At 39.9% G+C, this 27,441-nt stretch overlaps 1 protein-coding gene across 3 annotated transcripts in view; it reads right to left on the bottom strand.

The window, feature by feature from the left end:
* The window catches only part of TNS3 (tensin 3), a 212,186-nt gene that overhangs the window by 175,896 nt on the left and 8,849 nt on the right, over window positions 1–27,441 (bottom strand). Inside the window, exon 1 of one of the 3 annotated variants that reach the window (XM_031592016.2) lies at window positions 2,656–2,803. The exons of the other annotated variants lie outside the window; for them this stretch is intronic. Within the exon in view, the coding sequence (XP_031447876.2) occupies window positions 2,656–2,673 (18 nt within the window). The 5' untranslated portion in view covers window positions 2,674–2,803. Of the gene's footprint in view, window positions 1–2,655; window positions 2,804–27,441 lie in introns of those variants that run through there. 3 annotated transcript variants of the gene reach the window in all.

Below are 27,441 nucleotides of genomic sequence, written 5' to 3' on the forward strand. Positions count from 1 at the left end.
TCCAAGAGAAGGTTCTTTAAGGACAGCTGAGGTATAGTTAATGTATGAAGTCTGTCATTCAGATTTGGTAACTTCCGCATGCTTCAGCCCTGTAACTGAGTCCTTTGAACAGGAGACCCATATGTCAGAGCAGATGACTTGGAGAGAGATTCTTCCTTCCCTAGCATTTCCTCCATTGATGTCAGTCAGGCTTGGCCAGTCAACCCACCTCAGTGGAAACAACACGCTTTGTTCTGCAGTGCTATTTCACTCAAGCAATTCATTTTAATTCTTACACTATCAAAGCGAGGTAAATGAGTACTTAACATCTGGACAAACACTCCATTGCAAACTTTCCAACTCTACCTAATGACTCAAAATAAGCAATCATTAGCCATGCAGTACTTCAGATTACACTTGATGGGTAAAAATGCAGCCAAAAGCAGTACTTGTAGCAAACACAGCTGCAGAACATACATGGCCTTTTTCACATGAGAAAAATAAGATGACAAACAGCAAGGTGCAAACCATCTCAATAGCTTTTGTTTGTTTGTTTGTTTCCCTCAACTCCCCTCCAAGAAAGAATTAATGCTTTAAGTCTTTGAGAAGTTTTGCAAAGCTGATGTATAAGGCACATTCAGCATTCATTGCTATGACAAGAATTGCTCGCTCTCAGGAGACAGTGGGGAATCAGGATCAGCATACAAATGAGTAACAACTTCTTCATTTAAGTGACAGCCAGAAAAACTTTACTAGAAATTCTCATTAGGAATAAAGCAGAACATGGGGCCCTACATTTCAACGTCTAGCCAACCTTTTATTTCCTGCAGTACATTCAGTGACTTCTAAGTTGACTTTTCTTGCAACGCAAACGTTTCACTGTGTTTGTTTTTCCTTCATTATATCTTTTCTTCAATTTTAACACTGCTTGCTATTTTGGTTTCCATCTGCGGTTTGGAGACACACAAGTAATTATACTAATAATGTTTTACTCAAATAATCCTCACTGATGCAAAACAAAGTACTTCTTCATTCTCTACCAATTCGGCAATTTCAAGAAGAGTTGGACACAGAAGCGATGAAGAAAATCTTTATCTGTTTGTCAGACCCAAAAATAATTACTACATTCTTTCAGTCTACTGCACTATTCAGAATCTCCGATACTGCATTTTCTTCTAGCCATAAAACTTATAGTCAAAGAGAGATCATCGCTAATACATTTAAGGATGCACTCATAGCCACCCTACAAGCAGCACTACCACAGTCCCTATTTTTATGCCCAGATATATTTTCTGCATGATGAGGAAACAAGAGCAAGACAGAGAAGCTAATGCCAAAGTAATTATACCCCTGAAGTATCAAAGTTGTTTAGTAAAACAAAGTATGAACTGCAGACAGATATTTTGGATTAAGTCAGAAATTGGAAGGAAAAAAAAAAGAAAAAACTGATTAAACCATTTGTAGCTGCTGCCTGCTCTAAAGAAATTGCTTCTTGTGGCATATGCATATATAGTAGAAAACTGAATGTTTCAATTTAATGCATGGAAGGCACTCTGCAATGCAGTACTAAGTCATTAGCACCTGTACCATCTCCCAGTTAAATGACTGATTAAGCCTTCCAACAAACATTAGTTATTAGAAGTGACTGATTTAATTAGAATAAGTCACGAAAAGTCCTCCGGCTACTTAAGATAAAAAGGCCACTATCTGCAGTACTTCAGAAGCTCTATGTTACAACTTCAAAGTCATCAAGAACCTCATTTGTTTCAGAAAAAGCCTCGTTTGGTCATCAATACAATAAATTTAACTAACTCACTGCAGCAGTTTCTTTTAAAAATCAGCCCTCTTGAGAGATCTGCATTCAGTCATCGTGTTCAGCAATACCCAGAAGTTTCCTCTCAAACTAACAGAAAAAAAACAGACAAAGCCTCCTTCATACAGGTACAGCCTGTAATAATTTTCTACCTAACAGAAGGTAAACACATTTATAGATAATAACACACGGTTTAGCCTGTTTTTTAAAGCATATCGTACAAAATGCTATGATCAGCTGGTCATTACAGGTTTGGGAACGTAAAAATGTGTTGTGGCACAACTCTTTACCACTCAGAATAAGGCTGTTCTGATTCTGAAGATTCCCACACCGGAGTACGAACCACCCAGAGAGACTCCAAAAGCCGCTTACAACACGAGTAGCTGATAGCAGGCACGAGGATTCTGAACCTTGAAAAAACTTCCTCTTGGTAGTTACAGAATTCGTGCTTTCCCTTCTGTAAAACAGCTGGTGGTTTCAGGGATAGAAAAACGCAGCGAACAGAGACAAGTTCGCCATCAGGAGACATCCGAGTCGCCGCCCGCTGACCACAGCGTTCGCCTACAGCCCGTCAAACGCCGCCCGAGAAGCGAGCCCCGAAAGGCTCCCGCGTTCCGCGCTCACAGCTACGCAGATTCACGCAGCTTTACAGGCGAACAACACACGCCCCGCCGCTCAGCTCCCCGGTGCCGAGGCCCATCGCGGTGACGGAACGCAGAACGGCCGCAGCGCTGCCCGGCGGCACCCGGCTGCGGCACGGCCCGCCTCCCGGCCCGCTTCCGCCATCACAGCCACCTCTGCCCCCTCCGCCGGACGAAGCCCTGAGCGCTCTCCAGAAGGGCCGACGTCCCCGAGGCTCTCACCCGCCCTGGCGCAGTCATCCCCTCCCCTCGAGTCTGGCCTCCCGCACCACCACGGGCGAGCAGGCCCCAGTTCAGGCCGCGGCGAATCCCCGCGGGCCGAGGCTGCCCAGCCCGGCACGGGAAGCGCCTCACCCCCCGAGCCCGGCGGTGGCGCGGAGCCGAGCCGCCGAGCGCCCGGCCGAACAATGCCCCGCGCCGCCGCACGGCGTTCTCAACAACCGCCCGAGTTTTTACCTCCCTTCCCCGGCTCTGCAGCGGGCCCCGAGCCGGCGCAGCCCTACGGCAGAACTAATCCTCCTCCTCCTCCCCTTGCGCCGCACACGCTTGTTTTTTATTTCCTACAGTCCCGCCCGCCGCGGAGAAACCTTCGCCGCCTGGCTTCGGGCTGAGGAGGCGTGGAGGAGGCGCGTCGCGCTGCTCCCAGCCTGGGGGCGGGGGGCGCGGGGCAGCCGGGCTCACCTGACAGCGCCCCGCGTACGCCGAGAAATCCAGTTCCTTCCGCCTTGCTGTTCAGCGAGACCCCCTCTGGGGCCCGGCGCTGCGATGGCGGGCAGAGGGTCTTTGGGCCCTGCAAGGCTTTGCTGACGGAGCCCGCGCTCTGAGCTGAAGCGTAAGGCCTAAAGTTGCGGTCCTTAGGACCTGAACATCCACCTTCGTGATATTGTTCAGCCGGCCGTGGCTGCTAAAGGAAAGGAGCGAGCTTAGAGCTGCGGGCAGCCTCGTGCAGTGGTAAAGCAGAAAACACACAGGCTCTCAAGGGGTCTTAACCATCCTAAGTGCTTCAGCTCAGCATCTCAGGTTCCGGGATGATCCTTAGCCTAGCTGCTGTCTAATGCCACAGGTTCCTTATGTACACATTTGTACAAGTACAGTTCTTAAAGCACTGTATGCTTAAAACAGTGTATGCTGTTTAAACACACAAAAAAATACCTCTTTCTTGAGGTAGTTCAAGAAAGATGAACTCCAGTTTTTATAGGATCCACCAATTGGCACCGTCCTTTATTTGCTGGATCACAGCTGCTACTGCTTGCACAATCTTAGATGCCATACAAAACAGCTAAAGAGCAGCGTACTTAAGAAATGCAAGTTCTTTGCATTTAAAATAAACACGTAAATATTTGTGGAAGCAATGTGGAATTTGATTGATAGGACTGAGATGCCTAGCACAGATCGTGCTATCAGCTGAAAAATGTAGCCTCACCTGAGGAGTGTGTGCACATCATTAGACAGGAAAGATTTGAACATCTTTCCTTTGGCTAGGACCCATGTAAACAAACGGTGGCCATCTTGACATCTTTCTAGCTTATTTTCTGCAGCTAAAGATCCAAAAACAAATTCATGGATATGAATCCTAAGCAGGAACACATACCTTACATTGACAGAGGCAATGGTTTACAGCCTACAGTCCTAACAATAAGTATTTCCCTCTGGCTGCTTAGGCAATAATGTGGCGATTAACATTTGGAAATCTCTTGCTTTAGAGTAAGAAGCTCTCTTGGAGATGCCAGAACTGGGCTTCAAAGCACAAATCTTAGTCTGTTCTCTGCAGAGCATTACATTGTGGCAACAGGCAAAAAGGTTATAATATTTGGAAGGCAATGGTATTCAAATACAGATACCTTATTTACTGAGGGACAGCAATATAACAAACACTGACCAAGCAAAAGATAAAGTAGGTCCCAGACATGCATACCGTCTAATTTGGATAAAGTTATGTGATACTGAATTGAAAGCTTCAGAAATATTTAGCAGTCAGACATAATCAAAAGTCTTTGTTTATAATCACATCTTAAACTTCTTTTCTTCTTTTCTGACAAATAGAGGATGGGAACACATACTACAGATCTCTTAAATCATCTCACTCTTAAAACACAGTTTCTCCTAACTCTCACCATGTGCATCATCCTACACTATAGGTCACATGTAAAAATACAACACACATATCCCTAAATAAAGCCAAGGAACTCTGAGAATGGGATCAGTCTCTTAATCAACAGTGCATAAGTGCACAGAATCAGCACCTTTAAAGCCTCACAAGGCTTTTAAAAAGCACCTTTAAAGCCTCAGAGTTTTTCTCTAAGTCCCACTTCATGGATTACCTCATCAAGTGGCTACCTGAAAATTTCAATAATCATTAAAAAAAAAAAAATTATTACCATCAGCTGCAAACTTTTAAGCAAAATTTTTAAAGTCTGGACTCCAAGAAGTTCAAGAGCAGAAAGCAGAAATTCTTATATTAAAAAAAAAAAAAAAAAAAAAAAAGATTTCTACTACCATGTGATTTAGCACTCTGACAGATGACTATTAAATACTTGAACTTTGGAAACACTTCATATATATGAGTACATCTGCTTCCAGATGAACATGTTATTACAAATAAATGGCAATAGCCAAAGAAAAAAAAATAGTATATTCTCGCATGTTTAAATCTCCAATTACCATTTCTATGTTCTGAATTCCTCTCTTCCACCCTTTGCTAGTAATGGAGGAGAACAAAAAAGATGAGGGGAAATCTGTGTCTACGTTTTAAGAGCTTTACACATATATGAGCCTGCACAAAGGTGTAGTCAGTGACTAAGTTAAACATTCATCTCAGATGCACACTGTCCAATCAAGGAATCTACTGTGTGAAAGGAATTCCTAAACTCCTAATCAAAATAGGCTACTGTTGCACTTTAATAACACTAAAAACACTTCAAAAATTCCAAAGAATGGAATGACAGAAGTCTCTGTGTGACTCATACCTTTTATGTTCTGAGAGTCCTTTTACATTCTGAGGATCATTTGCTCCCAGTCTTAAGTGGTGTTTTATTCTTTATGGTATCTACAAAAGCAGACAAATTTGGGTAATGTTTCTGCTACCCAAATAAAGCTTTTAAATCAGAAGACAGAGAGACTGCTTGTTTGATCATCGGTGAGCTGAAACTAATCACACAGCACTTGTCAGCAAACAAGAACCTGGAGACCAAATGATGTACAAATCTACCTGTTGCTCCTACATTTAACTATTACAGCTCCAGACCAAAAAACTATTTTCTCATGTGTGTAAAATTTACACATGGATGATATATGCTATGATTTTTATGATTACTTATAAGGCAATCAGATGCACATCAAGTTAGTGTCAACATTACTGGATAGGTAGGAACACGACAGTAGCATAAGAATTTACATTCCCTCATAAATGTCACCCCAGCAGCTCTGCATTCTGGCATGAACAATGACCTCTAACCCCCAATCTATGTTACAGGCTCACTATTCTTTGTGCAAAACTTATTTTGCTGCAGTACAATTTTACTCTTCTTCAGTAACATCTCTTCCATGGTAACAAATGCAGTAAGCTTTTACCTTTCAGCTAGAGTATTTTACAATGGAAAGTTGTAAAATAAATACAGGCAGAAAAGTACTTTATAATATAAAAATTCCTCCAGATAGAGAATATTCAATGACTTTCTTAAATCCAACATAGAGGAAAACAGTCAGTTCCCTCAAGAGAACAGAAAATTTGTGGCTTGTGGATTGTTCTGCAAATACAGAACAGTGTAAAAGATAGTACCTCAGTGTACTGCCAAAATGTGCATTAGTTTCTTACATAAGCAGTTTACCAAGTTTTCTTCCAAGGGATACTTTTGTATGCACCTGCAAGTCAGGCAATTCCTGGAATTCTGTTTTGAAGAAGATTGCTAGGAAGCTATCTGGCTCGGATGCTAGCTTAATCTTAAAAAAAGAAGGACAGAAACAATTTCAAATTTAGTCAGGAATTTAGGTTACAAAATTATTTCCATGAGCAAACAGTTTAAAAAAAAAAAAAAAACACACACAAATTAACAGTGCTGATGTTTTCAACTGCAACATGAAAAAAACCAGAGTTCTGCGATCAACAGGCTTTACTGTTTTCTTTCATATTTCATAAAACAAATCTTTACAGCTACACAACTGTACATGTAATATTCATCTCATTTGCTTCGTCTTTACAGAACTACCCCTGCACATGTCAACTGTGGGCCTTAAGCTTCAGTTTCATAATTTTGCAAGTCACCAAAACAACTGATCATATCTAACACCATATTAAACATTCTAGGAATCAACCTGTTTTCCATCACCAACTTCCTGGTATGAAACACAATGTTTGTGATAGTCAAAAAGATAATGTCAAATATACTGTCTGATCAGACACACTGGTGGTGTATTACAGACGCAGCAACATGAAATAACAATCTATGCTAACCTTCTGAAACATTCAATTGATACGATATCAAAAGAGAAATACAAAATCTCCTTAAACAATATGATTAATCCACTCCATACCAAAAGTGTGCTAAGGAAAATTTGTCATTTATCTGATTATCATTTGGTACTCTGGTTCCTTATGAAGCACAGAAGAACAAGCATCTTGCACCACATCTACAACATATTCTCCTTTTGCTACTGTTCCACATTTTCCTAAAAAACAATTGTATTTTTGCAGCCTATCTGCTTGCAATGCAGAAATAAGGGCACATCTGCTTTCCTCACTAAATGTTAATATAGGCATGCCAGGAGCACATGATTTTTAAGGCTGGTTCATTTTACATGCTACAATGAGTAGCATGTATGCAATTATTCTTGCCATCCAGTACTTAATGACCTGTGATATGGTAAATATTTCCTGGTGCTTAACAGTATCTCATAAACTTTTTGCTATTCTTGAGTTTCCTAGAACTGCTCCTCTTTTTCATTTTTTTCTTTTAAGCAGCAAAAAGGCACTAAGATGAAACTACAATGAGAAATACTACATTTCACAAGTTTAAAAGTGAAATCATGAAGACTCTAATGCACTGCATGGCAGATATTGTGTGTAACCTATGCAAGCACTGCTACATCCCAGAAAAAAAGTTCCAGATCAAGAAGATGCTTTCAACTCAAGCCTGGTGGCAGTGAATGAGGTAAGCCAAGCTGTACTTGATACAATTGGAAGGAAAGAGAACTAAATGAAAAATAATACAGTTGCTGTTCCTAGAACTCAGTCAGTTCCTCTCATGGGACCCAGTCAGAAGTTCTGCACAGGGATCACTTGCACCATCCTTCAAAACTTGTGATGGGAGGCAATGAAGAGTCAAATGCCATGTGTCATATCCTCAGTGGGATATGGAATGGAAATTTAGTGTAGAACATACAAAACTTGTTGCAAGTGGCTACGAAAGGTTCAAGAAGACAGAGAACCAAGATGCCTTCAACAGGTCTTATCAAGCTTCAGTGCATCACTCCTTGTATACTTTTAGCACTGGTGATTGCCTTTTCTATGGCAGCTTCAAAGTGATGTATTCCTCTTCTGCAATCTCCACGCAGCACAATAGGACCCAGCCCAGAAAAATATACAGGGGACTTTATATTGGGAATCACCCACATAGTCTGTGACTATACACTCTATGCCCTGACTGTTCACTTAGTCCAGCAATTACACACTTCTGTGCACATGTACAAGGGCTGCTCTGAAAGTAATACCTCCTATTTTATTACATTAGCCCATGGCATCTGTAGTGGAAATGCTAAATCATGGCTTGAAACAGTGATTGAGCACCTGGTAGGAAGGCAGGTCTAACCCAAGGCAGTTCAGATGCATATAAGGCATCTGAGTGACTGCAAGGGGTAGAGTTAGGAGCCATCCTTTGCTAGAGCTTATTTAAGGGTTGGTAGTGAAAGCAAGGATCTCTCTCTAGAGATCCTTGCGTGCCTGAGGCTTTCTGAAGGTAAGCAGTTTCTTTCCTGGTTTTCTGTGCCTGCTGCTGTGTTTGAGCAAATCCTCACTCATTGCAGCCTGGGATCTTGGTGATCTGCTGTTATTGTTATGCTTTTTATTACATTACAGCATCAGAGGTGGATATTGGTGGTATGGCAGTAAAGGTTGAACCTTGTCAACAATATTCTGTTAAATGTGGTTGCCGTGTGACAGATGACATCAGAAGGGCAGTCTGGTAAAATGGCATCTGACATGGAAATACATAGTGAAACAACAGTGTGTCGCTGAATTCCTTCCATGTGGAAAAAATTGCATCCATTAATATTCATCAACATCAGCTGAATGCTTATGGAGACCAAACAATAGATGTTAGCACAGGGAGGCAGGTAGGTGGTAGGTTTCAGGAATGACTCCATAACAGCAGTTGTGCAGCAGCTACACTGGTACGGACTTGTACAAGTGCAGCATGCAGGTTCTTGTTTATTGCTAGTCAAAATTCATAGCTAATGTTGGTGACTATGTTGAAAAGTAATGGTTTGTAGCTGAGAATCTGCTCTGTCAAAGTGTTGCTCTGCTCTTTGTATATCTTGTAGTTTCCACTAAAATAAATAGGAGATGTTACTTTCAGAGTGACCTACCTATGTTTTCAGTTTCCTGTATCCAAGCAACTGACCTCACAGTTTCCCAGCTAACCTCTTGAAGACCTCTGCAGTGCTTCACAGCACTCCCCACTGGTACTGTGTAGTCATACAGCCTCTTGTACTCTTACTTCTGCCTGGCATGGCCAGTGATTCTGTCTTGTCCACGACAAACAATTTTGCTGGGTGTTTGGGTTTGTTGTTGTTGTTTTTTTGTTTTGTTTTGTTTTAGCTAACAGCACTGAGTCAAAATCCACGTTACATGTTATGTGCCTCTGAACAACATTACTATATACATACAGTACAGCAGTGCTTAGACAAGATCAAGCAGCATTTCAGTGTCCCAGGGGCACAAGTGAAGTGAATGGGAACCTAGGTAGTCTTCTCTGCCTTGACAGATAGAGACAGCTGTGTGAACAAAAGTTGACACATCATGCAGATTAACACCTGAATAAACACCTGATTATGTGGCTGGTGTCAACTGACAGGTTTTGGCTTCCAAGATCATGGAAGATACTTCACTGAATACAAATTATTGGGGTGAGATGGAGTCCACCTATGTAGGAAAAGAAGGAGAATCTTCACTAGCAGATTGGCTGAATTATTGTGATTTATACTGTGACTTAAATTAATGAACCTGGGAGGTGAGGCCCTGAACCATGGCACACACTCATGAGCAACAGGGTGGAAGAGTCTAGTGAGGAATGTGCCCAAACATTTCTAAAATATTCTGTCAAAGATGAGGCAGTCAAAGGGCAAGATGAAGTGCCTCTATACAAATGCATGGAGCATGAGTAATAACAAACACAAGGAACTGGTAGTCACTAACTGAAAAACCATGATTTGTTTGCTATTGTGGAAACATAGTGGGGTAGATTACATGACTGAACTGCTACAATTCAATGGCTATAAACTGTTCAGAGGTGATAGGTATGGAAGGAAAGGTGAGGGAGTTCTCCTGATACAAGTTGCAGCTTGTGAAGTCCCTTAATGGACAGCCTTCCAGTTTGTTTAGATAATGGGGAGAGTCTGTGTCTTTGTATTGAATAGATAGAGACTGCCAGACTTCATACTTGAATAGATAAGAAAGTTTCCACCAGTCTTTGTATGGAATATGTACATGCCTCTGGGAAGACCTCTGAATGTATATAAGCTGAAGGTGTTTTTGTGCAAGGTACATGTGATGGGAGGAGAGTATCCCCCAGGCATCCAGGGCTGATATTAGAGAATATCTACTTTCTATCACTCCAACTTGAGTCTTAGAGAGTTTCTTGATCTACTGCTTGATGGTAACAATTTGTCAACCCAGATGGGATGGAGCTCTTGAGCCTCAATGGTTCATAGGATCACAGAAGCTCAGCTGGCACTGAGGTATTCTTGGAAGGACCTTTATTTCCAGACTGAAGAGCCCCCCTGTGTTTTGGTTGCCTGCCTGTCTGATGTAATAGAAGTTACACAGGGAAGGGCTGAGGATCCAGGTGAGGGGATTAAAAAGGCCCCCAGGGTAGTTAGAGGCCCCGTGTATTTTGGTTGCCTATCTGTCAGATGTAACAAAAGTTGTTCTGGGTAGGACAAGGCCTGGGTAAGGAGTTAAATCCCCAGAATTGGAATAAAACATCACTGGGGTAATTGTCATCAAGTACACTTGATTGTTGGTTTGTGCTGTTATTATATGCTGATTGTTTTTGTTATAATACAAAGAATTCACCCACATGCATTGTTAAATGGACACTGGATGTGGTGGCTGAGGGAATTTTGAAAATGTCATCTTTGGGATGTGTTCTGAGTTGCTGGAAAAAACAACTGGATCTCCTTGTGAGGTTGCACAGAAAGATGATTTAATTAAGTTCTGCAAATCAGTGGTGGCCACTGTATGAATTAGAAGATGGAGAAAAATGGCCAGTGAATGGTACTTTGAATTATAATACTTTATGATGTTTTTGTGGAGAGAAGATAAATGGGATGAGGTGTTGTTATATGCTGATATGTTCTTTGTAGCGAGGCAACACTGAGTGGCAAAAGTGTGGGATCAGTTTGACCCCAAATGATACTCTGATTTTGACACTAGAAAAGGATAAAAGAGAGGAAGAAAGGAAAGGTGTTTAAAAGGTGGTGTTCTACTTGTAGTATTGGACAGAGATGCTTGAAACTAAATGGAGGAGGCTGTAGAGATGTTAGTAGTCCCAAGAGGGAGCCAGAGGCTCCAAGAGCATGGGCCTGGACTCCCTGGGGCAGAGGGGTTGGCTAATGAGCCCAAAAGAGGGACTACAGGAACAAAGCTGGTGGCAGATAGGACTTGTAGCTGGTGTAAGCTTGTGCTACAGGCCCCACTGAGGCAGGCAGCTGGAAATAATGGTACAGTTGTAGTGAAGGTACCCATTTCAATTACGGATTTAATCAATTGGAAAAAACTTGCTGGCATTTATGTCAATGATCCTGAACAGGTAGCTAAGGCTTTTGAAATGATGATTCAAACTCAAGATCCAGATTGGAAAGATACAGAAGTTATTGCGCAGGTGTTGTTTGATAGTACAGAAAAATAAATGATTCACAAGGACCCAAGTGGGGGGCTCAGGTAGCAGCGGGGCATTGCAGAGGTTTTTGTTTCTTTTTTGCTTGGAATGTAATGCTGGCAAGGACTAGAGAGGCCTAAGTCCCAGTGTGGATTTAGCCTCGAGGAAGAGTATTCATCTGCTTAACACCAATTCTGAGTTGGCTGCAAGGTGCTGGCTGAAGCAAGAGCTACATGGGACTCCCCCCAGCCCAGATCCTCCCTGAACTGGCCCCCCTCTTCTTGTGCTGCTCATGTAGAGCTGCTCAGGGTAAGCATGGAGCTGAAATCCCAGCGAGGGGAAAAAACAGTAATTGTAGAGAGGAGGGGCACAGGAAGTGATAATGTTCCTATCTGCAGAGATCTAAGAAACTCTGTTCCCTGATAATCATGGAAGCTAGGGATAAGGGGACTGGAGGTATTTTCCCCCAGCAAGAACCTCTGGTTAAAATTAAGCTGAGGGAAGCTGAAACTGAAATTGAATGTTTTGTTGACACAGGAACTACTTTGTCAGTATTAAATGCAAAGAAACTACAGCTATAATACTGTAAGAGTTGTTGGTGCAACAGGCAAGTCAGAAGCCAGACTGTTCCTTAAGCCTTTGACATTATAAAACTGAGGAATAATGGGTGACACATCAGTTCTTGTATTTACCAGGAACACCTTTAATTGGTTGAGACTTGTTGGAGAAATTGGAGGTGGAAATAAAATTTAAAGACAGAGAGGTAGAAGTACTGATAGCAGAATCTAAATTTGTCCAAATAGCAGTGTTATTGTTAAAGGAAGCTGGGCCAGCAAAGAAAGGAATTTCACCTGAAGGTGAAGCTGCAGCAGTGCCTTTGGTACAGACAGGGAAGGTGCCTGGAAGATCTAAGAGATCCAAGTTAGGAAGGATAGATAAGCCAGGATTGGTTACCATACATCCATTCCAACCAGGAGACTGGGTGTATGTCAAATCCTGGACATCCAAACCACTGCAAGAGAAGTGGAAAGGACCCTTCCAAGTTCTTCTGACCACCTATGCTGCAGTGAAACTGGAAGGAAAAGGAGCCTGGATTCATTATTCTCAGATTAAGAAGGCACCTCTTATGCAGAGAACTGAACAGGCTACTTTGTTGTTGAAAGTTAAGATAAATAAACAAGCATAATATAGAAAATAACTTTGCTGGTAGAAATTTGCTTCATAGGCTATGGAGGATGGAAAAGTAATGTACACTTACAAATAGCAGGGAGCTATTGTGACTAATTCCTCTGCTGAGTATGTTCTCAGTTACCAAGGAGCATGCAGGTGCAGTATTCACTAGCAGGAATATTGCTAAATTGGACAGGAAAAAAAATGGAATTGGCAACAACAGCAGCCTGGCATGTGTTGTGATATGGAAATACAAAAACAAGTCCAGCACTAAAAACACACAGAAATTTCCATTGTTTACGGTCTTGTGGGGAGACAACCGAACAAACAGCACATGCCTTGGGGTAAATTTACCTGGCAGATCCAAGTGTAGGACAAAACTGAATCATTGTATACCTTCATTTTGCAATTTTACACAGAGCCTAACCAATCAAGACACCAAAAATGCGAGTAGAGGCACTTACAGACGCTGGGTGTTTCCTTATAATTATCTTTTCTAAGCATATCACACTGTCTCTGTAACATGTAAAACCAATGACTGTTCCCCAAGGAGCCTACATCTTTGTCCAATGACTTCTATTGCCTGGCTCCTTTTTAGCAATCCTGCATGCATCCATCCCAACTTAAGGAATTTGCCTCGGCTTTCATTATGTCAGCTGTACAAAAGCATTCAGGATTTGACCAGTTCAACTACCACTCTTAGTTTATAGAGCTAATAGTTACTCTTCTAATGGAATATGTCTACTTTCTAATTGACAATGGCATGATTCAAAGAACTCCCAAAGGGTGGAACCTAACCTATGAATGGACATTATGAAAGGGAGATAGAATGATAGAACTATTAAGGTTGGAAAAGGCCTCTCAGATCATTATTTCCAACTGTCAAATTCTCACCACTGTGCCCACTAAACCATGTCCCTAAGTGCCATACCTACCTCTTTCCTGAAAGCCTTCAGTGACAGTGACTCTACCTCTTCCCTGATCAGCCTATTCCAATGTTAGACCACTCTTTCAGAGAGTAAATTTTTTCATAATATATGGCCTGAACCTCTCCTGCCACAAATTTAATGTGAATTCTTCTTGTCATGTTACTAATTACTGGAGAGAAGAAACCTATCCCCACCACATTACAGCCTCCTTTCAGGTAGTTGTATAGAGCAATAAGGTCTCTCCTGAGCCTTCTCTTCTCCACACCCAAACCCCAATCCCAGCTGCTCCTCCTAAGACTTGTGTTCCAGACCCCTTACCAGCTTTGTTGCTCTTTAGGAATGTGCTAGGGCTTCAGCTTCTCTCTTGTAGTGGGGGGTCCAAAACTAACACAATACTTGAGGTATGGCCTCACCAGTGCCAAGTACAGAGGGATGATCACCTCCCTAGTCCTGCTAACTACACTTTCTGATACAAGCCAGGATGTCATTGATCTTCTTGGCCACCTGAGCACACTGCTGGCTCCTGTTCAGCCACCTGTCAGCTAATACCTGCGGATCCTTTTCTTCTGTGCAGCTTCCCAGTCACACAGGCCTGTAGTGATGCATGGTAGTGACCTACGTGCAGTAAGATCTATTTAAAAAAAAAAAATGTTTTTCTGTGAGTTTATAGACATCTGCTTCCAGGGTACAAGCACCAAATTCTGTTTGAAACTCCTTTAGCCTTTTATTCACCTGCTGCACGCTCCAGTGTTTATAAATAAAAAACTGTCTTCCCCATTTTTAATCAAATGGGGAGAGGAGGAGGCACCAATATCAATTCTGGGAAGGGGATACATTGCAAGGCAAACCAAAACTACTACACTTGAAATAGAAGGAAAAAAAAAAAAAACTTTTAACATAGCAGCAACTATAAAACACAAGGGATCACAATGCCTATCTGTGCAATACCAAATCTCAGTGTAGTACCTGCCAACACAACTGTAGAAGACAAAAAAAAAAAAAAAAAAATACAGGCGACAAAAATTACCACAGATATCTTTACTGCAGGGATGGAGAGTGTTTTCAAAATTTAAGCATATTTTTGGTGCCCATATTGTTCTACTGTCAGACTCAGGGCAAAAAAAAGGAAAAACAAAAAAAGGAACTTTACAATTCAGTATTCACAGTACAGAGGTCTGAAAAGTTGCTTTCTGCTGCCAGTTTGTTTGTGTCAGTCTTACACAAGCAGAGATAAAGATACTACGAAGTGGTCTGAAGCACAGGCATGAGCTCTTTCTAGATCCATCCAAGAACCTAGGAAAGGCCATAGCTTTGTAGGTTGAGCTTGGGAACCATTCATTTGTGCTACCCAATCCTTCTGATTATTGCACTAAAATCACTACCTAGCACTGATTTGTTTTATGTTGGCCTGAGGAGGCTTTTCTGACGGAACAGCCATTTAAACAACAGCAACTTAGAAATGGGGACATTTCTTAAAAGGATTCCCGATTGACACAGCCATGCCACTCCAATCTTACAACACTGCAGTGTGCAGCAAGACAAACTTCTGATATTAACTCCTCCTTCATCTGTCAGAACTGCCTCTTTAATTCCTTTTCTTTACCACCTGTTTTATAAGTCTGAAGAGTTCACTCAAAATTTTATCAAGAACCAGAAACCTTCCTTGTAATAAAACTGAGATTAATGTCTCATTTACTTAGCTTTCCAAAGTACTGAATTATTCTATCACTCCTAACAAACTGAACAGTATAGTTAAGTATAGCAACTTTTTCAAACTATAACAAGGTGTTCTCCAGAACTGCAGAAAATACCTACGTGCAAGGGATATTTACTTGTTTGCCTACATCAGCAAAATTCTTACAGAATAGCTCACATATGTAAAATTTAGTCTCACTTATCTTCTTGCTCTCTCATTATTCCAAAAGCAGCAACACTGAAATAAACTCTGGAAAGTGTTTTTGATTCTTCTACAGAGAAGGGAATTAAGCCTAAAAAAAAGTTAAGTTACTCAAATCTCTAATGCAGTAGTAGACTTTCTCTTTCAAGTTCTATCAAGCTTATGTCTATTTTGGGTCATTCAGATGCCTGCTGCAATAGCAGACTAATGTACAGTGATAGCATAACTACAAGACTTAGACTTTGATAACTGTTCTTTTCAAGGCTTTTCCCCTTCTGACATTCACCGTAGCAATTGTAACATCTACAGTGGAGAAGACAGGCCTTGGAAAAGGAGACTTCAGTGAGTTTTTAAGGTTCTATTTAAAGCAACCCACATAAAAAGTTACAAAACAAACAACTTGAAACACACTGAAGACTGTGCTTTGAAAATACACTGTTGGGTTCATAACTTCACAGAATGTCTGAAGTTATCAAGTTTAATGTCCATTATGTGTGCTAGGAGAGAACTAGAGAGCAGCAAATGTCAAAAGATGCATATGGTACAGTTAGCATCTTAACAAGGTTCAGGACAGATTTTTAGTCACATTAAAATAACATATCTGAGTGACTATATCCAAGAAGGCAAACCAGTCTAGCCTATTAGAAGAGAATCCCTACTATTGGCTCTGCAAGAAGGCAAATGTTAACCTCAACAATACATTCATATTTTTGTCTGGGGAAATACTTTGTGTATACACGCATAGACATGCACACACGTGCATATGTAAACGTGCACACACACACACTTCTGCCATTTAACCAGATTACACAAAAATTGTTCCCCAAAGGTAACAAGATAAAAACAAATTTTATTGTTTGTAAATGTGGCCACAGAACCCTCAAATGTGCACACCACACAACTTTAACTCCTGTGCTCTGAGGAATTCTACAAACTAGTGTTTTGTGTCTATAGAAAAGGAGGTAAGATCTCATGTTCAGCATTGTGGAATGGTATATCTGAAAATAAACTAAAGTAAAGAAAGGGAGTGCTATTGTCCAAGTGAAGGTTGTATTCTTTTCCTTAGATAAGATCCCAGGATGGGGTTTAATCAGCAGTACGAGTATCTTAGCACTGTTCTGCTCAGGTACTTCCAGCAGCAGAGGTTACTGAACAGAGGTTGATTTTGTCATCACAGACTCAGCCCATTCAACCTCATTTACCATTTTGATGAATTTTCAGCATCTTGATGAAATTGCTGAAAGGTCAAAAATGCTAAACAGACACTAATTACATTATCTTCTGTTTCTTTTATTTTTCCATCTCTCCTACTTGGCACAAACCTTTCTATTTCCACTAATGAACATGTCTCCATTTTAAATTATCCTCCTTTGCTTAATCTGTAATTTTTTTCTCTTCATTCTTTTTTTCCAGATTATCAGATTTCATACTTCATTTATATTCATTTAAATTCATACATAATTTCATTAACCTTCAATTTTAGCAGTAAGGGTGACTCTTGTTTAGTCTGGGTTGCTTTTTCTGTAGAGAAATAATGCCTTACAAAAACCTATCTGCCAGTGTTCAGAGGAATGAAACTAGAAAAAGTAGCTAATAGGTTCAGAACTTCTCTGAATACTAATACCATTTTCAGGGCAAGTCTTTATCAATGGCCTATTTAGGCCATTTTGCCCACATTTTGAAGGCATTCTGATCTGGAAGGATTTATGCCCCCTCTCTTTGGACTTCAGCATCCACAGTGCTGCAGGAGGAGAGCTATATAACACTGCCAGTGGTGCCCAGTACCATTCAAATCATCCTATTTTCTCAAGCTGCACTGAGCATTTTGATGTAAGAGTTTTCAACTCCTGTCTCAACCTTACCATTGATCAGCTTTCCTCCTGATGGATAGATGTGACAAATGCCACCTGCCTCAAAAAACGAAACATTATTTCTAAATAATCAACTTGAACGGCTAAAGTCAGTAAAATTATTTTAGTTTTATAGTGAGATAAAGATTCCCACAGCACTTCTGTCTGTTACCTGCATAACTATTATAAAATGTTTAACAATACCAGAAAGCTAATTATCAGAGAAGAGAATATAAATGGTATGTGCACATCTTAAAAAGTACCTCTCAGTGGCATCAGAACTGATTGAGGTTTTTAAACACGCCTATTATGGAACAACCTCATGCAAGTTTCTCAGACTTTCCTGACTCAGCGTTTGCTGTTCATTTATTCCAGAAGCAATCCAGGTTACTGTAAAACTGTCATGGTTTTATGATTTTTGATATCGGCATTCCACATCATAAGATCATGTAGTACACTGGGAGTTAAAGAGTTAATGTGCCTGTTCCATGGATTGTTGATATTTCTGGGTATCCGGTTCTCAGAAGAGAACTACTACATATCCCAGAAGATTTTCACTGTTCCGTTTCCATTTTCTGTTTAGAGGGAAAGATAAAACTGCTCACAAATCACAACACTGCCCCTTCTTTTACTCCTCGTCTCTGCGGTGTGCGCTCCCTACCCATCTCACCTTCAGCATTACAGTAAGGCCTTTGGTTTTGGACACTCCCTCTTTCATTTATCTGATTTATTATCTTCAATTCCAATTATATTGTACTATGTTGTGTCATCTCGCACTGCGCTATCATATTTAGCAAATTAGTTTTTCTCCCTTAGCTTGCTGCTGTTTTGTTTTTAGGCCCATCTCCCCTCCTTTTCCCTACTCCCCTCTCCTGAGACATGGGTCTGTGGGTTCTCCGCCCCGATTAGCCACAGAACTGGGCCAAACTGGCACATAAACCATTGACAAAAACCTGTGCTTCTTTAATGATTGTGACAAGCTGAAATTTCACAGCACGCTCTAGTGTGACAGGCGGCACATCCTAAACACATAATTACAAGAAACCAGGTGGTCCTGCAAAATATATTTCTCTTTCTTATTTTACATTTAGTTTAGTTTCCTAATAAATTGCTTTGAGTACAGAAAAATCTACTTGCTTTGCATCTCTGTCTTTAGTTTCTTCCTTAACAGTATTTTAACACGGTAACTTCAATTCTGGCAAAAGGTTAAAAAGGAATGTCCTCAAGATAGTTACTTCAAGTTTCCTGCAAGCAGCAGCTAGTTGGGGGATGGAAACTCTGTATGACTCCAGCAAAAGAACACTGTCATGACAGCACATCCTTATTTATCAGAGGTCATTCGGGAGATGGACCTCGAGATGAAAACACAGGAAAATATATAATTGATTTTGCTGCATACAGATTGTTTCAAATGCATTACTTCTCTTTCCTTCCCTCTCAAACTAATGGGAATTCATTTAACTGCTTCCCCACAGTGCAAACTACAATAAAGAAACACAGCTTTCAGCATCAAGAGCACAAAAGAGAGAAAAAGTTTTTGCTGGATTCAAACTTAACATTGTACTGAGGTGGTAAGAAGGACGCGTATTAACAGCACAATTCTTCCTTTCACACACCAGCTAAAAATCTGGCCTCTGCTTCTCTCCTTCCTCCTACCAGCCCTGGAATGTACTTTGGCAAGGCTCAATTAATCATTCCTTTCCTGGTCAACAAGGGTTCCTTCCCAATTCCTGACTTACTACCTCTCTTCCAGGATAAAGGAGGTGTAACTATGAAAATCCCTAAGAATATGTTTAGTACAGCTGAAGTCCTCTGATTGACCTCTGTGTTATTGAAAATTATACTATTTTCTTCATGTTCTATTCATAAATTAGCATTAAATAGCATACCCTGAGTGAAATCTGCACTGCCAATGTTTGTATATTGCATCGGCCAAAACTGGCATCAAATTACAAACACACCTGACAGAAGAGAAGCTTTTTTGTCTCTCATTCCTTTCTTCTGGATTAGGATTTAACATAACCTGTAATGTTTTGCTGCTCCTCCTCTAAGTGTGAAGGGAATTAAGGACTGTTGTATTTTCACCAAACTCACAGGAGAGTACAGTGAACCACAGCAGATATGTACAAAAGCCAGCAGGCAGAGACTCCCTTGTTTTGAGTTGAGAAAAGTTGAGAGGTGAAAAAAGATTCAGGGTTGAGCCTGCTTGCATAGATACCAATCAGTACTGTAAAATCTCTTGCTGGACAAACAGGCAACTTTTCATCAAATCTAATACAGGTGCAATTAAGGAATGCAGATGGCTTCAGATGTTTTAGATTTCTTCTCTAATTCCTTATTCCAAAAGACTGTGCATAAACATTGCATATTTACTTCTCTGGCATTTTTAAAGGTATAAGCCATGCTTTCATAATTTTGATGTGGCTGTCAGCAATCAAAATTGCATATTTCACAAGTATTCCAGATATCAGCTTGCAAGCAGTTCAAGAAGTCAGGAGTAAGTTACTCTTCTTGTCGTAACTCACACAGTATAGTTACAACTGCTGAAGAGGAAGGAATGAATTTTTTATTCTCACTAAGAATTGAAATCTTATGGAATAGGAAAAAAAAGCTATTTATAAAAATTAATTAGAAACTGAACAGAACTTGTTTATTCCCTCTGATTTATGAACACATTATATTTCAGGCTCCTTTTTCTTTTTTCTCTTAACACAAATCAGCCTCTAAAAACCAAAATAGCCAACCTTTAGTAAATGGTCCTAGTTCCACTGAAGCTGTTTTCAGGATCTCCAGAATCAGTTTCAGACTTGCATCTTTTAGCTTCCCATAGCAACTCACCTGAATATCACAACAAGCAATGCCATAGCTGTGCACATTACAGTAGTGGGAGAGAAAACAGGAGAAAGAATGCAGGAATTGGAGCTCTTGACCTTTGTTATTCTCTGACAAAAGTGTCATAACCAGCTGTTAGACCTAATTAAAGCATGTAGAAGACTTTTGTTCTTTTTTCCATAGCTATTTTCCTTCACCTACCATTGCTACAGGTTTTAGTTGAAGCAGGCTACATCACATATCAACAAGGATCTCGCTCTTTATTAAGTCTTCAGTGGCCCTGTACCTAAATAATCCTGATTTCTTGTTTTTGTAATTAGCATTAATTATGGTAGATTAATCATTAGCTGAAGTGTTAGAAAATATATTCTGAAATATCTCTCAGGATTAATTTTTAGTCATTCACTTCTGCAGGAACCAGCCTTTCTTAGATGTCATTTGCTCCATTTTTAAGCTGGCACTTTCTAGTACTACCAGAAGGAAGATCACTGGAACTAATTGTCAATGCACCAAACCCCCACTGCTATGTTTTGCTGGAATTTGATGGGAGGAAGAGAACAAATAAGTACAAACTGTGATTTTTTTATCTTGCAATGGCCATAGAGAGTATAAAATAGTTATTTATGTGGCAAGAAAAATGAGGGGAGAAAAGCCAGACCTCTTCCTTGCTGACATTGATCATTCAGATCCCAATGCTAGTGTTTCATGAATGTATAACGAGTGATGTAAAGAACATAAAGCTGCTGCAACCATTTTCTTAAGATTATTGAAAGCAAGATCTTGCCTTTTGCACTTTTTGGAACTGACAACACCATATCAGTGTCTCAAAGAGCCTTAGCTCATTTCCTAATGAGAAACACTGCAGCTAAATCTAGTTAGCTTCTGCTTTCTAGTTAGTCTGCTGTTTTCACAGAGTAGAAATGTCCCTGTGAACCATCTTGGGTGCATTTTGCCTCTTATATTTGTAACCTCTGATTTCCAATATGAGTTCTATGTTTCTGATGCTATAATTGTCAACTTTTGCCTCATCTTGCACTTTCATCTGTGGTCTCAGACGCCATCCATTTGGCTCAGAAGCCCCTCTCTGAAACAAGGGTTCTTGTTTTTCCACACTATATAGCATCTGACTGTGAGAACTAGGCTAGCAAGGATTCCATAGCTCACACAACATTATACCTAGGTAAATATTTTCATTAAAAATAAAAAAACAACAACAAATAAATAAAACAAATTATCATACTGTATATATTTGTACCTTGTTCTAAAGTAATTTACTCCTCTTGTGTAGGTGTTTGCATTACATCTTTCAGGTAAGTAAAAATAGAGAAGGCAACAGAAGACAGAATAAGTGTGCTAAATAAACGTGTAGTTCAGCAGCCTATGAGACTATAATGTAGTAATTACTTTCAGGTGCTTTTTCAGTCACTGTAATATCATGCAGAGTTACACTGGGTACAGTGTTTTCCTCAGTTCCTCAATCTCTGTGTCCCTCTGAGGAATATACAGCGTAATCTCAGCTGAAGGAAGAAGCTCCTTCTTGACTGAAAGGCTCCAGTAAGAATTTGTAACTCATGTAAGGAAAGATGATGTGCCAAAGTAATTCCACCAGTGATTTAGATACTTGTGATATAGCCGCTGCTCAGACTGGGCACAGTGCAAAAACTGTGAAGGAAGCACACAATGAGTCCAGCTCTTATCAGTTGCAAGGAAGTCTCTTATCAGGACTTCTTGGGATCATGGTTTTGGATGTTGTCATCCCATATCCTGAAATTAAATAACCCGAGATTGGGACTTCAGTTGAGAAATCTCTCCAGAAGGGTGGGCAATAATCCATGTGTAGAGAACAGATGAAGTGTTATCTGACACTACAAATGACATTTTAGTCTCCAGATCACATCCACAAAAAACATTTTGTTTTACATGGTAGGACCAGAAAATGGATAGATGCTTTCAAAATAATAATAATAAAATAGTAGTCATAATAACAACTCTCCATGTAAAAAGTACTTGGATTTCAAATTAGTTGAGTCCCTGACACCGATACATACATTCTGAAAGAGTCAAAATGGGCTTCTCCTGTAGGACTGACACAGCATGAAAAAATGAAGCAATATGAGGTTATATCAGGTCCCCATAATGACCCTATTATTCTATGATTGTTCTTCTCTACTGAATCTTTGACCCACCAATTTTAATTTATTTAGAAAAGTGAAAACATGACCCAGAAGAAAAGCCAATAACCCCTATTACACATAAAGCCATAACACTGTACTGCCCCTCCTTTCCTAAGTAATTTCATTTCTATATCCATTCAAAACCTGTCTTCAATGGAAGTATGATGAATTAATTAGTCACTAGTATCTTGCAGAACACCCTGAACATTTCTGCAGCTTCTACATTTGGTTAGGTCAATATTTAATCTACAAGAACTTACAAATGAAAAATAACATACAAAGAGCAGGCAAAAGTCGTGTGGAAGGTGAAGATGAAGAGCCTTGAAATAGAATTGAAATTCTTAATACATTAAATAATTCCTCAGTACAGAGCCTTTTTAAAATGTAGCTTAAAGGAAAAAAAACAACTCTTCAAATAAGAGAACTGTATTAATATTTAGATCACAACCGATTTAATTATAAATTTCTGTGCATTCCTGTATCCAACTATCTTCTCTGTTTAAAGCACAGTCTAAGAAAGTGGAAGGGAAATACGATGTAATATGATTTCTAAATTTTACTTTATATACTAAGGGGAGTCAAATTTCTTAGCATCTAGGAGAATATATGCCACAGCTTAATATCCAGCTTAAAACGTTTTGTAAGTGTACAAGTATTTTCAGAAGAATGCTTCCAATGTACTCTGATTTTCAGAGAGTATAAAGTCATAATATGCAAGTAATTAGAAGTGTACATTGAATAAGTTTTCCAGTGAGACCAGGAAAAGAAGAATGCTTTGTGGCAGGGCTGTTTCTAACTTATTACAAGAAGGGCAAAATGTGCTTCTCCACCCAGCATTGGCCAGGAAACAAACAAACAAACAAACAAACAAACAAAACCAGGAAGTTCAAAGAGTTTTCAGGAATCCAATAGCTAGCAGTCCATTCATCTTTGTCAAATGCATGTAATGTTCAAGTCAGAGTCCCAGCTTTGTACTGAAAAACTCACCAACTCAAATCTTTCTTCTCAGTAAATACAGACTGAGAAAACACACTTCTGGGAAGAAGCTCTGCTTATCATATCTGCCCTGCCAGTGCTTGACAGGTTAAGCCAGATTTTAGTTTGCCATCACATTTGAGACACAAAGGTGCAGACAGAAAGAATTCAATTAAGCAGCTCTTTAGCTCTAAAAAGTTCTGATCATAACTGATCAAAACGCTGAAATAATGCACTGAAATGCAAGTATAGAGCAAGAATGATTGCCACTTATTTATTTGTTGCTTTTATCTTTTTTCTAATTAAATACTACTAATAAATTCCTTAATGAAAATGTCTTCTGCATAAAGATGCAACAGAAAGCAAATGAACATTATGCAGAAATTACTACATCCACAATGTATTTAGGGCAGTGAAGCTCATGAAGGGTCTGAAGCACAGGCCTTATGGGGCCTGTTCAAGAAACATGTAGATGTGGCATGTAGGGACGTGGTTTAGTGGACACGGTGGTGATGGGTTGATGGTTGGACATGATGATCTTAGAAGTCTTTTTCAATCTTAAAGATTCTTCTATTTTTTAACAACCACCACCACCTTATTTTGTGCAGAATCATGTAGCGAGGTTAATGATTCTTATTCTGTTTTTTTTTTTCATTCTCGTCATTGTTACATTTTTAAATCTTGTGAACAAGTTCTTTACAATTGACTTTATCTGAGTTGGAATTAAAAGTTTAAAACAACTCAAAATAAGACTACTGTTCTCTGGTGTGTTCCATGTAATTCTTTGCCTATGCAAAGCCTTCCAACAATCCTGCAACCAGTTCAAGCTTGGTTTGGGTTTACTAAGCTTTTGAACGATGAGCCAACGCTGTTATCCTGACAAACTCAATAGAGTTGCAGATGACAAGAAGAACAGAGGAACAGTGGAATCTCATTCAGAGCTTTTCATGGCTCAGTTTCTGCCCTTGAACAAGATCCTCTGCCCCTCAAGATGGGAGCCATCTACAACAAAATCAAGCAGTTATTTATAATAACAAATAATGGTAATTCTACATTTTACGAATACTCAGAGTAAATGGATTTTCAAGATGGATTGCAAGTGAGAAATAATATAAACAAGCAAAACAAATTTTTGCTTTCAAAACAGTATTCCTCCACATCTCTCCTTTTATGAATGCTCAGTGCATTCATTCATTGATTCTAGGTGATGCAACAAATACACATTCCTTTTTCTGTTGGGAAAACTGCAAAGAGTTCAGTTCCAAAAGGGCTATCTGATCACTCCTTTGAGAAGATTTATCAGTGTTGTTTTTGTCTAGACCCTCACATCTTGAAAGTCTTCAAGTTAAATGTGTAAATGCATTCCTAAATACAAACCCTTTCCAAATAAGAGATGATGAAAGAAAAGCCATGCCCATACTGTTCTGACACTGTTCCACAAATTCTGCTTTTACATCACTGGTTTAAAACAACTCAACTCCAAAATCCTACAAGTTTTGTTTGGTTTATGCCAATAGATTATTTTCTGTTCTAAGATATGGACACAGTTGGTGAAACTAAAACTGACCAGAAGTCAATGGGAAATTAGTCAGGACTGAGTCTGGGGAAAGTTATGGACAAAGTGTCTCATGAACAGTTTACAATGGACATTATTTTGTATTACAGTAGCTGCAAACCTCAGCTTCCTCCTACTTAGATGGTTTAAAACGAACAGGTCCTTAAGGTAATAGATCAACCACCAAATTGGTGGCATAGCCTCAGCCCTCCTCTAGTTAGCACCGTTACTGGTGTCATGGCACTGGAAGACCCAACCGAAGTTCTCGATAGTGTGTATTTTTGACAGCATATAGTTTTTCTTATATCGCTTATGAGCAATGCAACACTTTAGTTTGTTCAAATACAAGGGCAAGGAACAACAGTTCCAAACAGTTTTGTGATGGGCTAGAAATACAACCCTTTGTGGAACCACCCATCAAAATTACAGCTGTGTGAAATACAGGTCAAAATCCTCTGCTTGAGCTCAGTCACTCATCTCTTTCAGTATCATCTTCCTTTCTTTCTCTTGCCTCCTCCCCGGTCTCTAAGTCCTGATGCCACCAGGCCTATGCTTAAATGAAACCCTTGAATCAATGCATTCAAGGCCAGGACACGATCAGTTAACACATGCATTGAAATCCCATAAACTGGCATAACAATCTAGAGTAAGCCTTCTTAAATCATACTTGGGAACCTTCAAGTACAGAGACTCAAATGGTTCTAATTTCCCTCAATGTGATAGCCATAGTTAATACCAGATTTGGCAGGAAGCAGGCATTCCATGCCCGCTGGGCTTATACAGACATGAAAAAGAGTTTATGCTTGACATTTCCTTTAAAAACATAACAAAAACCTTTTGCCCTTTCAATTCCCAAGCATACATTACTTTCTGAGAGTCTGTTACTTTAAAAATGCATCTGTTGGCTCTGGTTGCTTGGATAACTGTCAAAAAAAAGAAGTAAGGTTAGGCTTTTTGTTAGCGTTTTGTGGTCTGATGATAGAGAACAGTGAAAAACAAAGGCAAGATACTGGACTGCACATTCACTCTCTGGCCCCATAAAAATTGCTTCTGATAAACAAAAGGTGGTTTATGACACCAACCTCTGATTTCTCATTGCCAGTTTTCCATCAATTAGGAGAAAGAATATGGAGTATTTCCCAATTCTACCCTGTGTTTTCTCCCCCACATTGTTACATGCAGCCATACAGATGGTGCCTGTTCCATGTTCCACGTCTTTCTTGAGCTGGAGGCTACAGGCCTGGATGGAGCACTCCAAGCAGAGCCTCATGAGGACAGAGTAGAGGGAGATAATCCTGTCCTTCGCCTCCTTTTTTTAATGTCATTAAAAGAAACTGTAATGGACGGCTCATAATAAGGAGAAAACTCAAAACCTTTGAGATAAAAACATAACAGGGCAGGAAGGAATGAAAGCATCTATTTACTTCGTGTATCTCAGGCTTCATTCAATTTTTTGTTTCCACATCTGGAACAGATCTGATAAACAGTAGTGGTAACTGACTCTCTAAAATATGACAGCTAAAACAGCTATTCATGCCCTTAGCCCAGAATGGAAGATCTTTAATAAGGTGGTATTTGCCTTTAATTGCAAAGAATGTACAATAATAAAACAGCCAGAAACACATTATCCTGAAATGCAGTACTGATATAGTGCTAAAGAACATACAACAAAGTACGAAGATCTGTTCTAGGCTGTGCTACAAAGTCATGGGTTTTGTTTTTTTCCTTTAGTATTTTTTTCACTGTTCCATTTATTTTATTAAAGCCAAGATGAAAAAGTACCCAAAAAGTGTGTTGTGACAGAGAGAGTGGATAATCTGCAGAATTGGAATTAAAATGATGATTTGAAAATAACCATACTTCTTACAAGCTCACTTCTGAGATCATGATACACTTCACTTGAAAATAAATCTTTAGATATGAATTTTATTTTGATTATGCTATCAACTGTGAAGGCAAAGGTATACTCAACTATCATCACAGAATCACAGAACGACCGAGGTTAGAAGGCACCTCTGAAGTTCATTTGGTCCAACCCTCCTGCTAGGGACACTGGAACGGGTTAAATGGGACCATGTCCAGGTGGCTTTTAAAGGCCTCCAAAGAGGGAGATTCCACAGCATCTCTGGGCAACTTGTTAGAGTGCTCAGTCACTACTACACTGATGAAGTTTCCTGATGTTCAGAGGAACATTCTGTCTTTCTCTGTGCTTACTGCCTCTTGTTCTGATGTCAGGCACCACTGAAGATCTTGGATTCATTGTCTTTGCAGTCTTTCTTCAGAACATTGATGAGATCCAACCTTCCTCTTCTCCAGGCTGAACAGCTCCAGCTCTCAGCCTCTTCTCATAGCAGAGGTGCTCCAGTACCATCTTCTTTGCAGCCCACCATTGGAGTTTTTCCAGAATGCTCAGGCCTCTCTCTCTGGTCAGGGAAGAAGGTAGAAAGTGACAGAAGTTGGCACAGTACTCCAGGAGTGCCCTCAGCATGTCTGGGTAGAGAAAGGTCACCTGGTGATACTGGCATTGTGAAAAG

Source organism: Phasianus colchicus, chromosome 3 (assembly GCF_987193195.1).
Source record: "Phasianus colchicus chromosome 3, bPhaCol1.hap1.1, whole genome shotgun sequence".
Lineage (NCBI taxonomy): Eukaryota > Metazoa > Chordata > Aves > Galliformes > Phasianidae > Phasianus > Phasianus colchicus.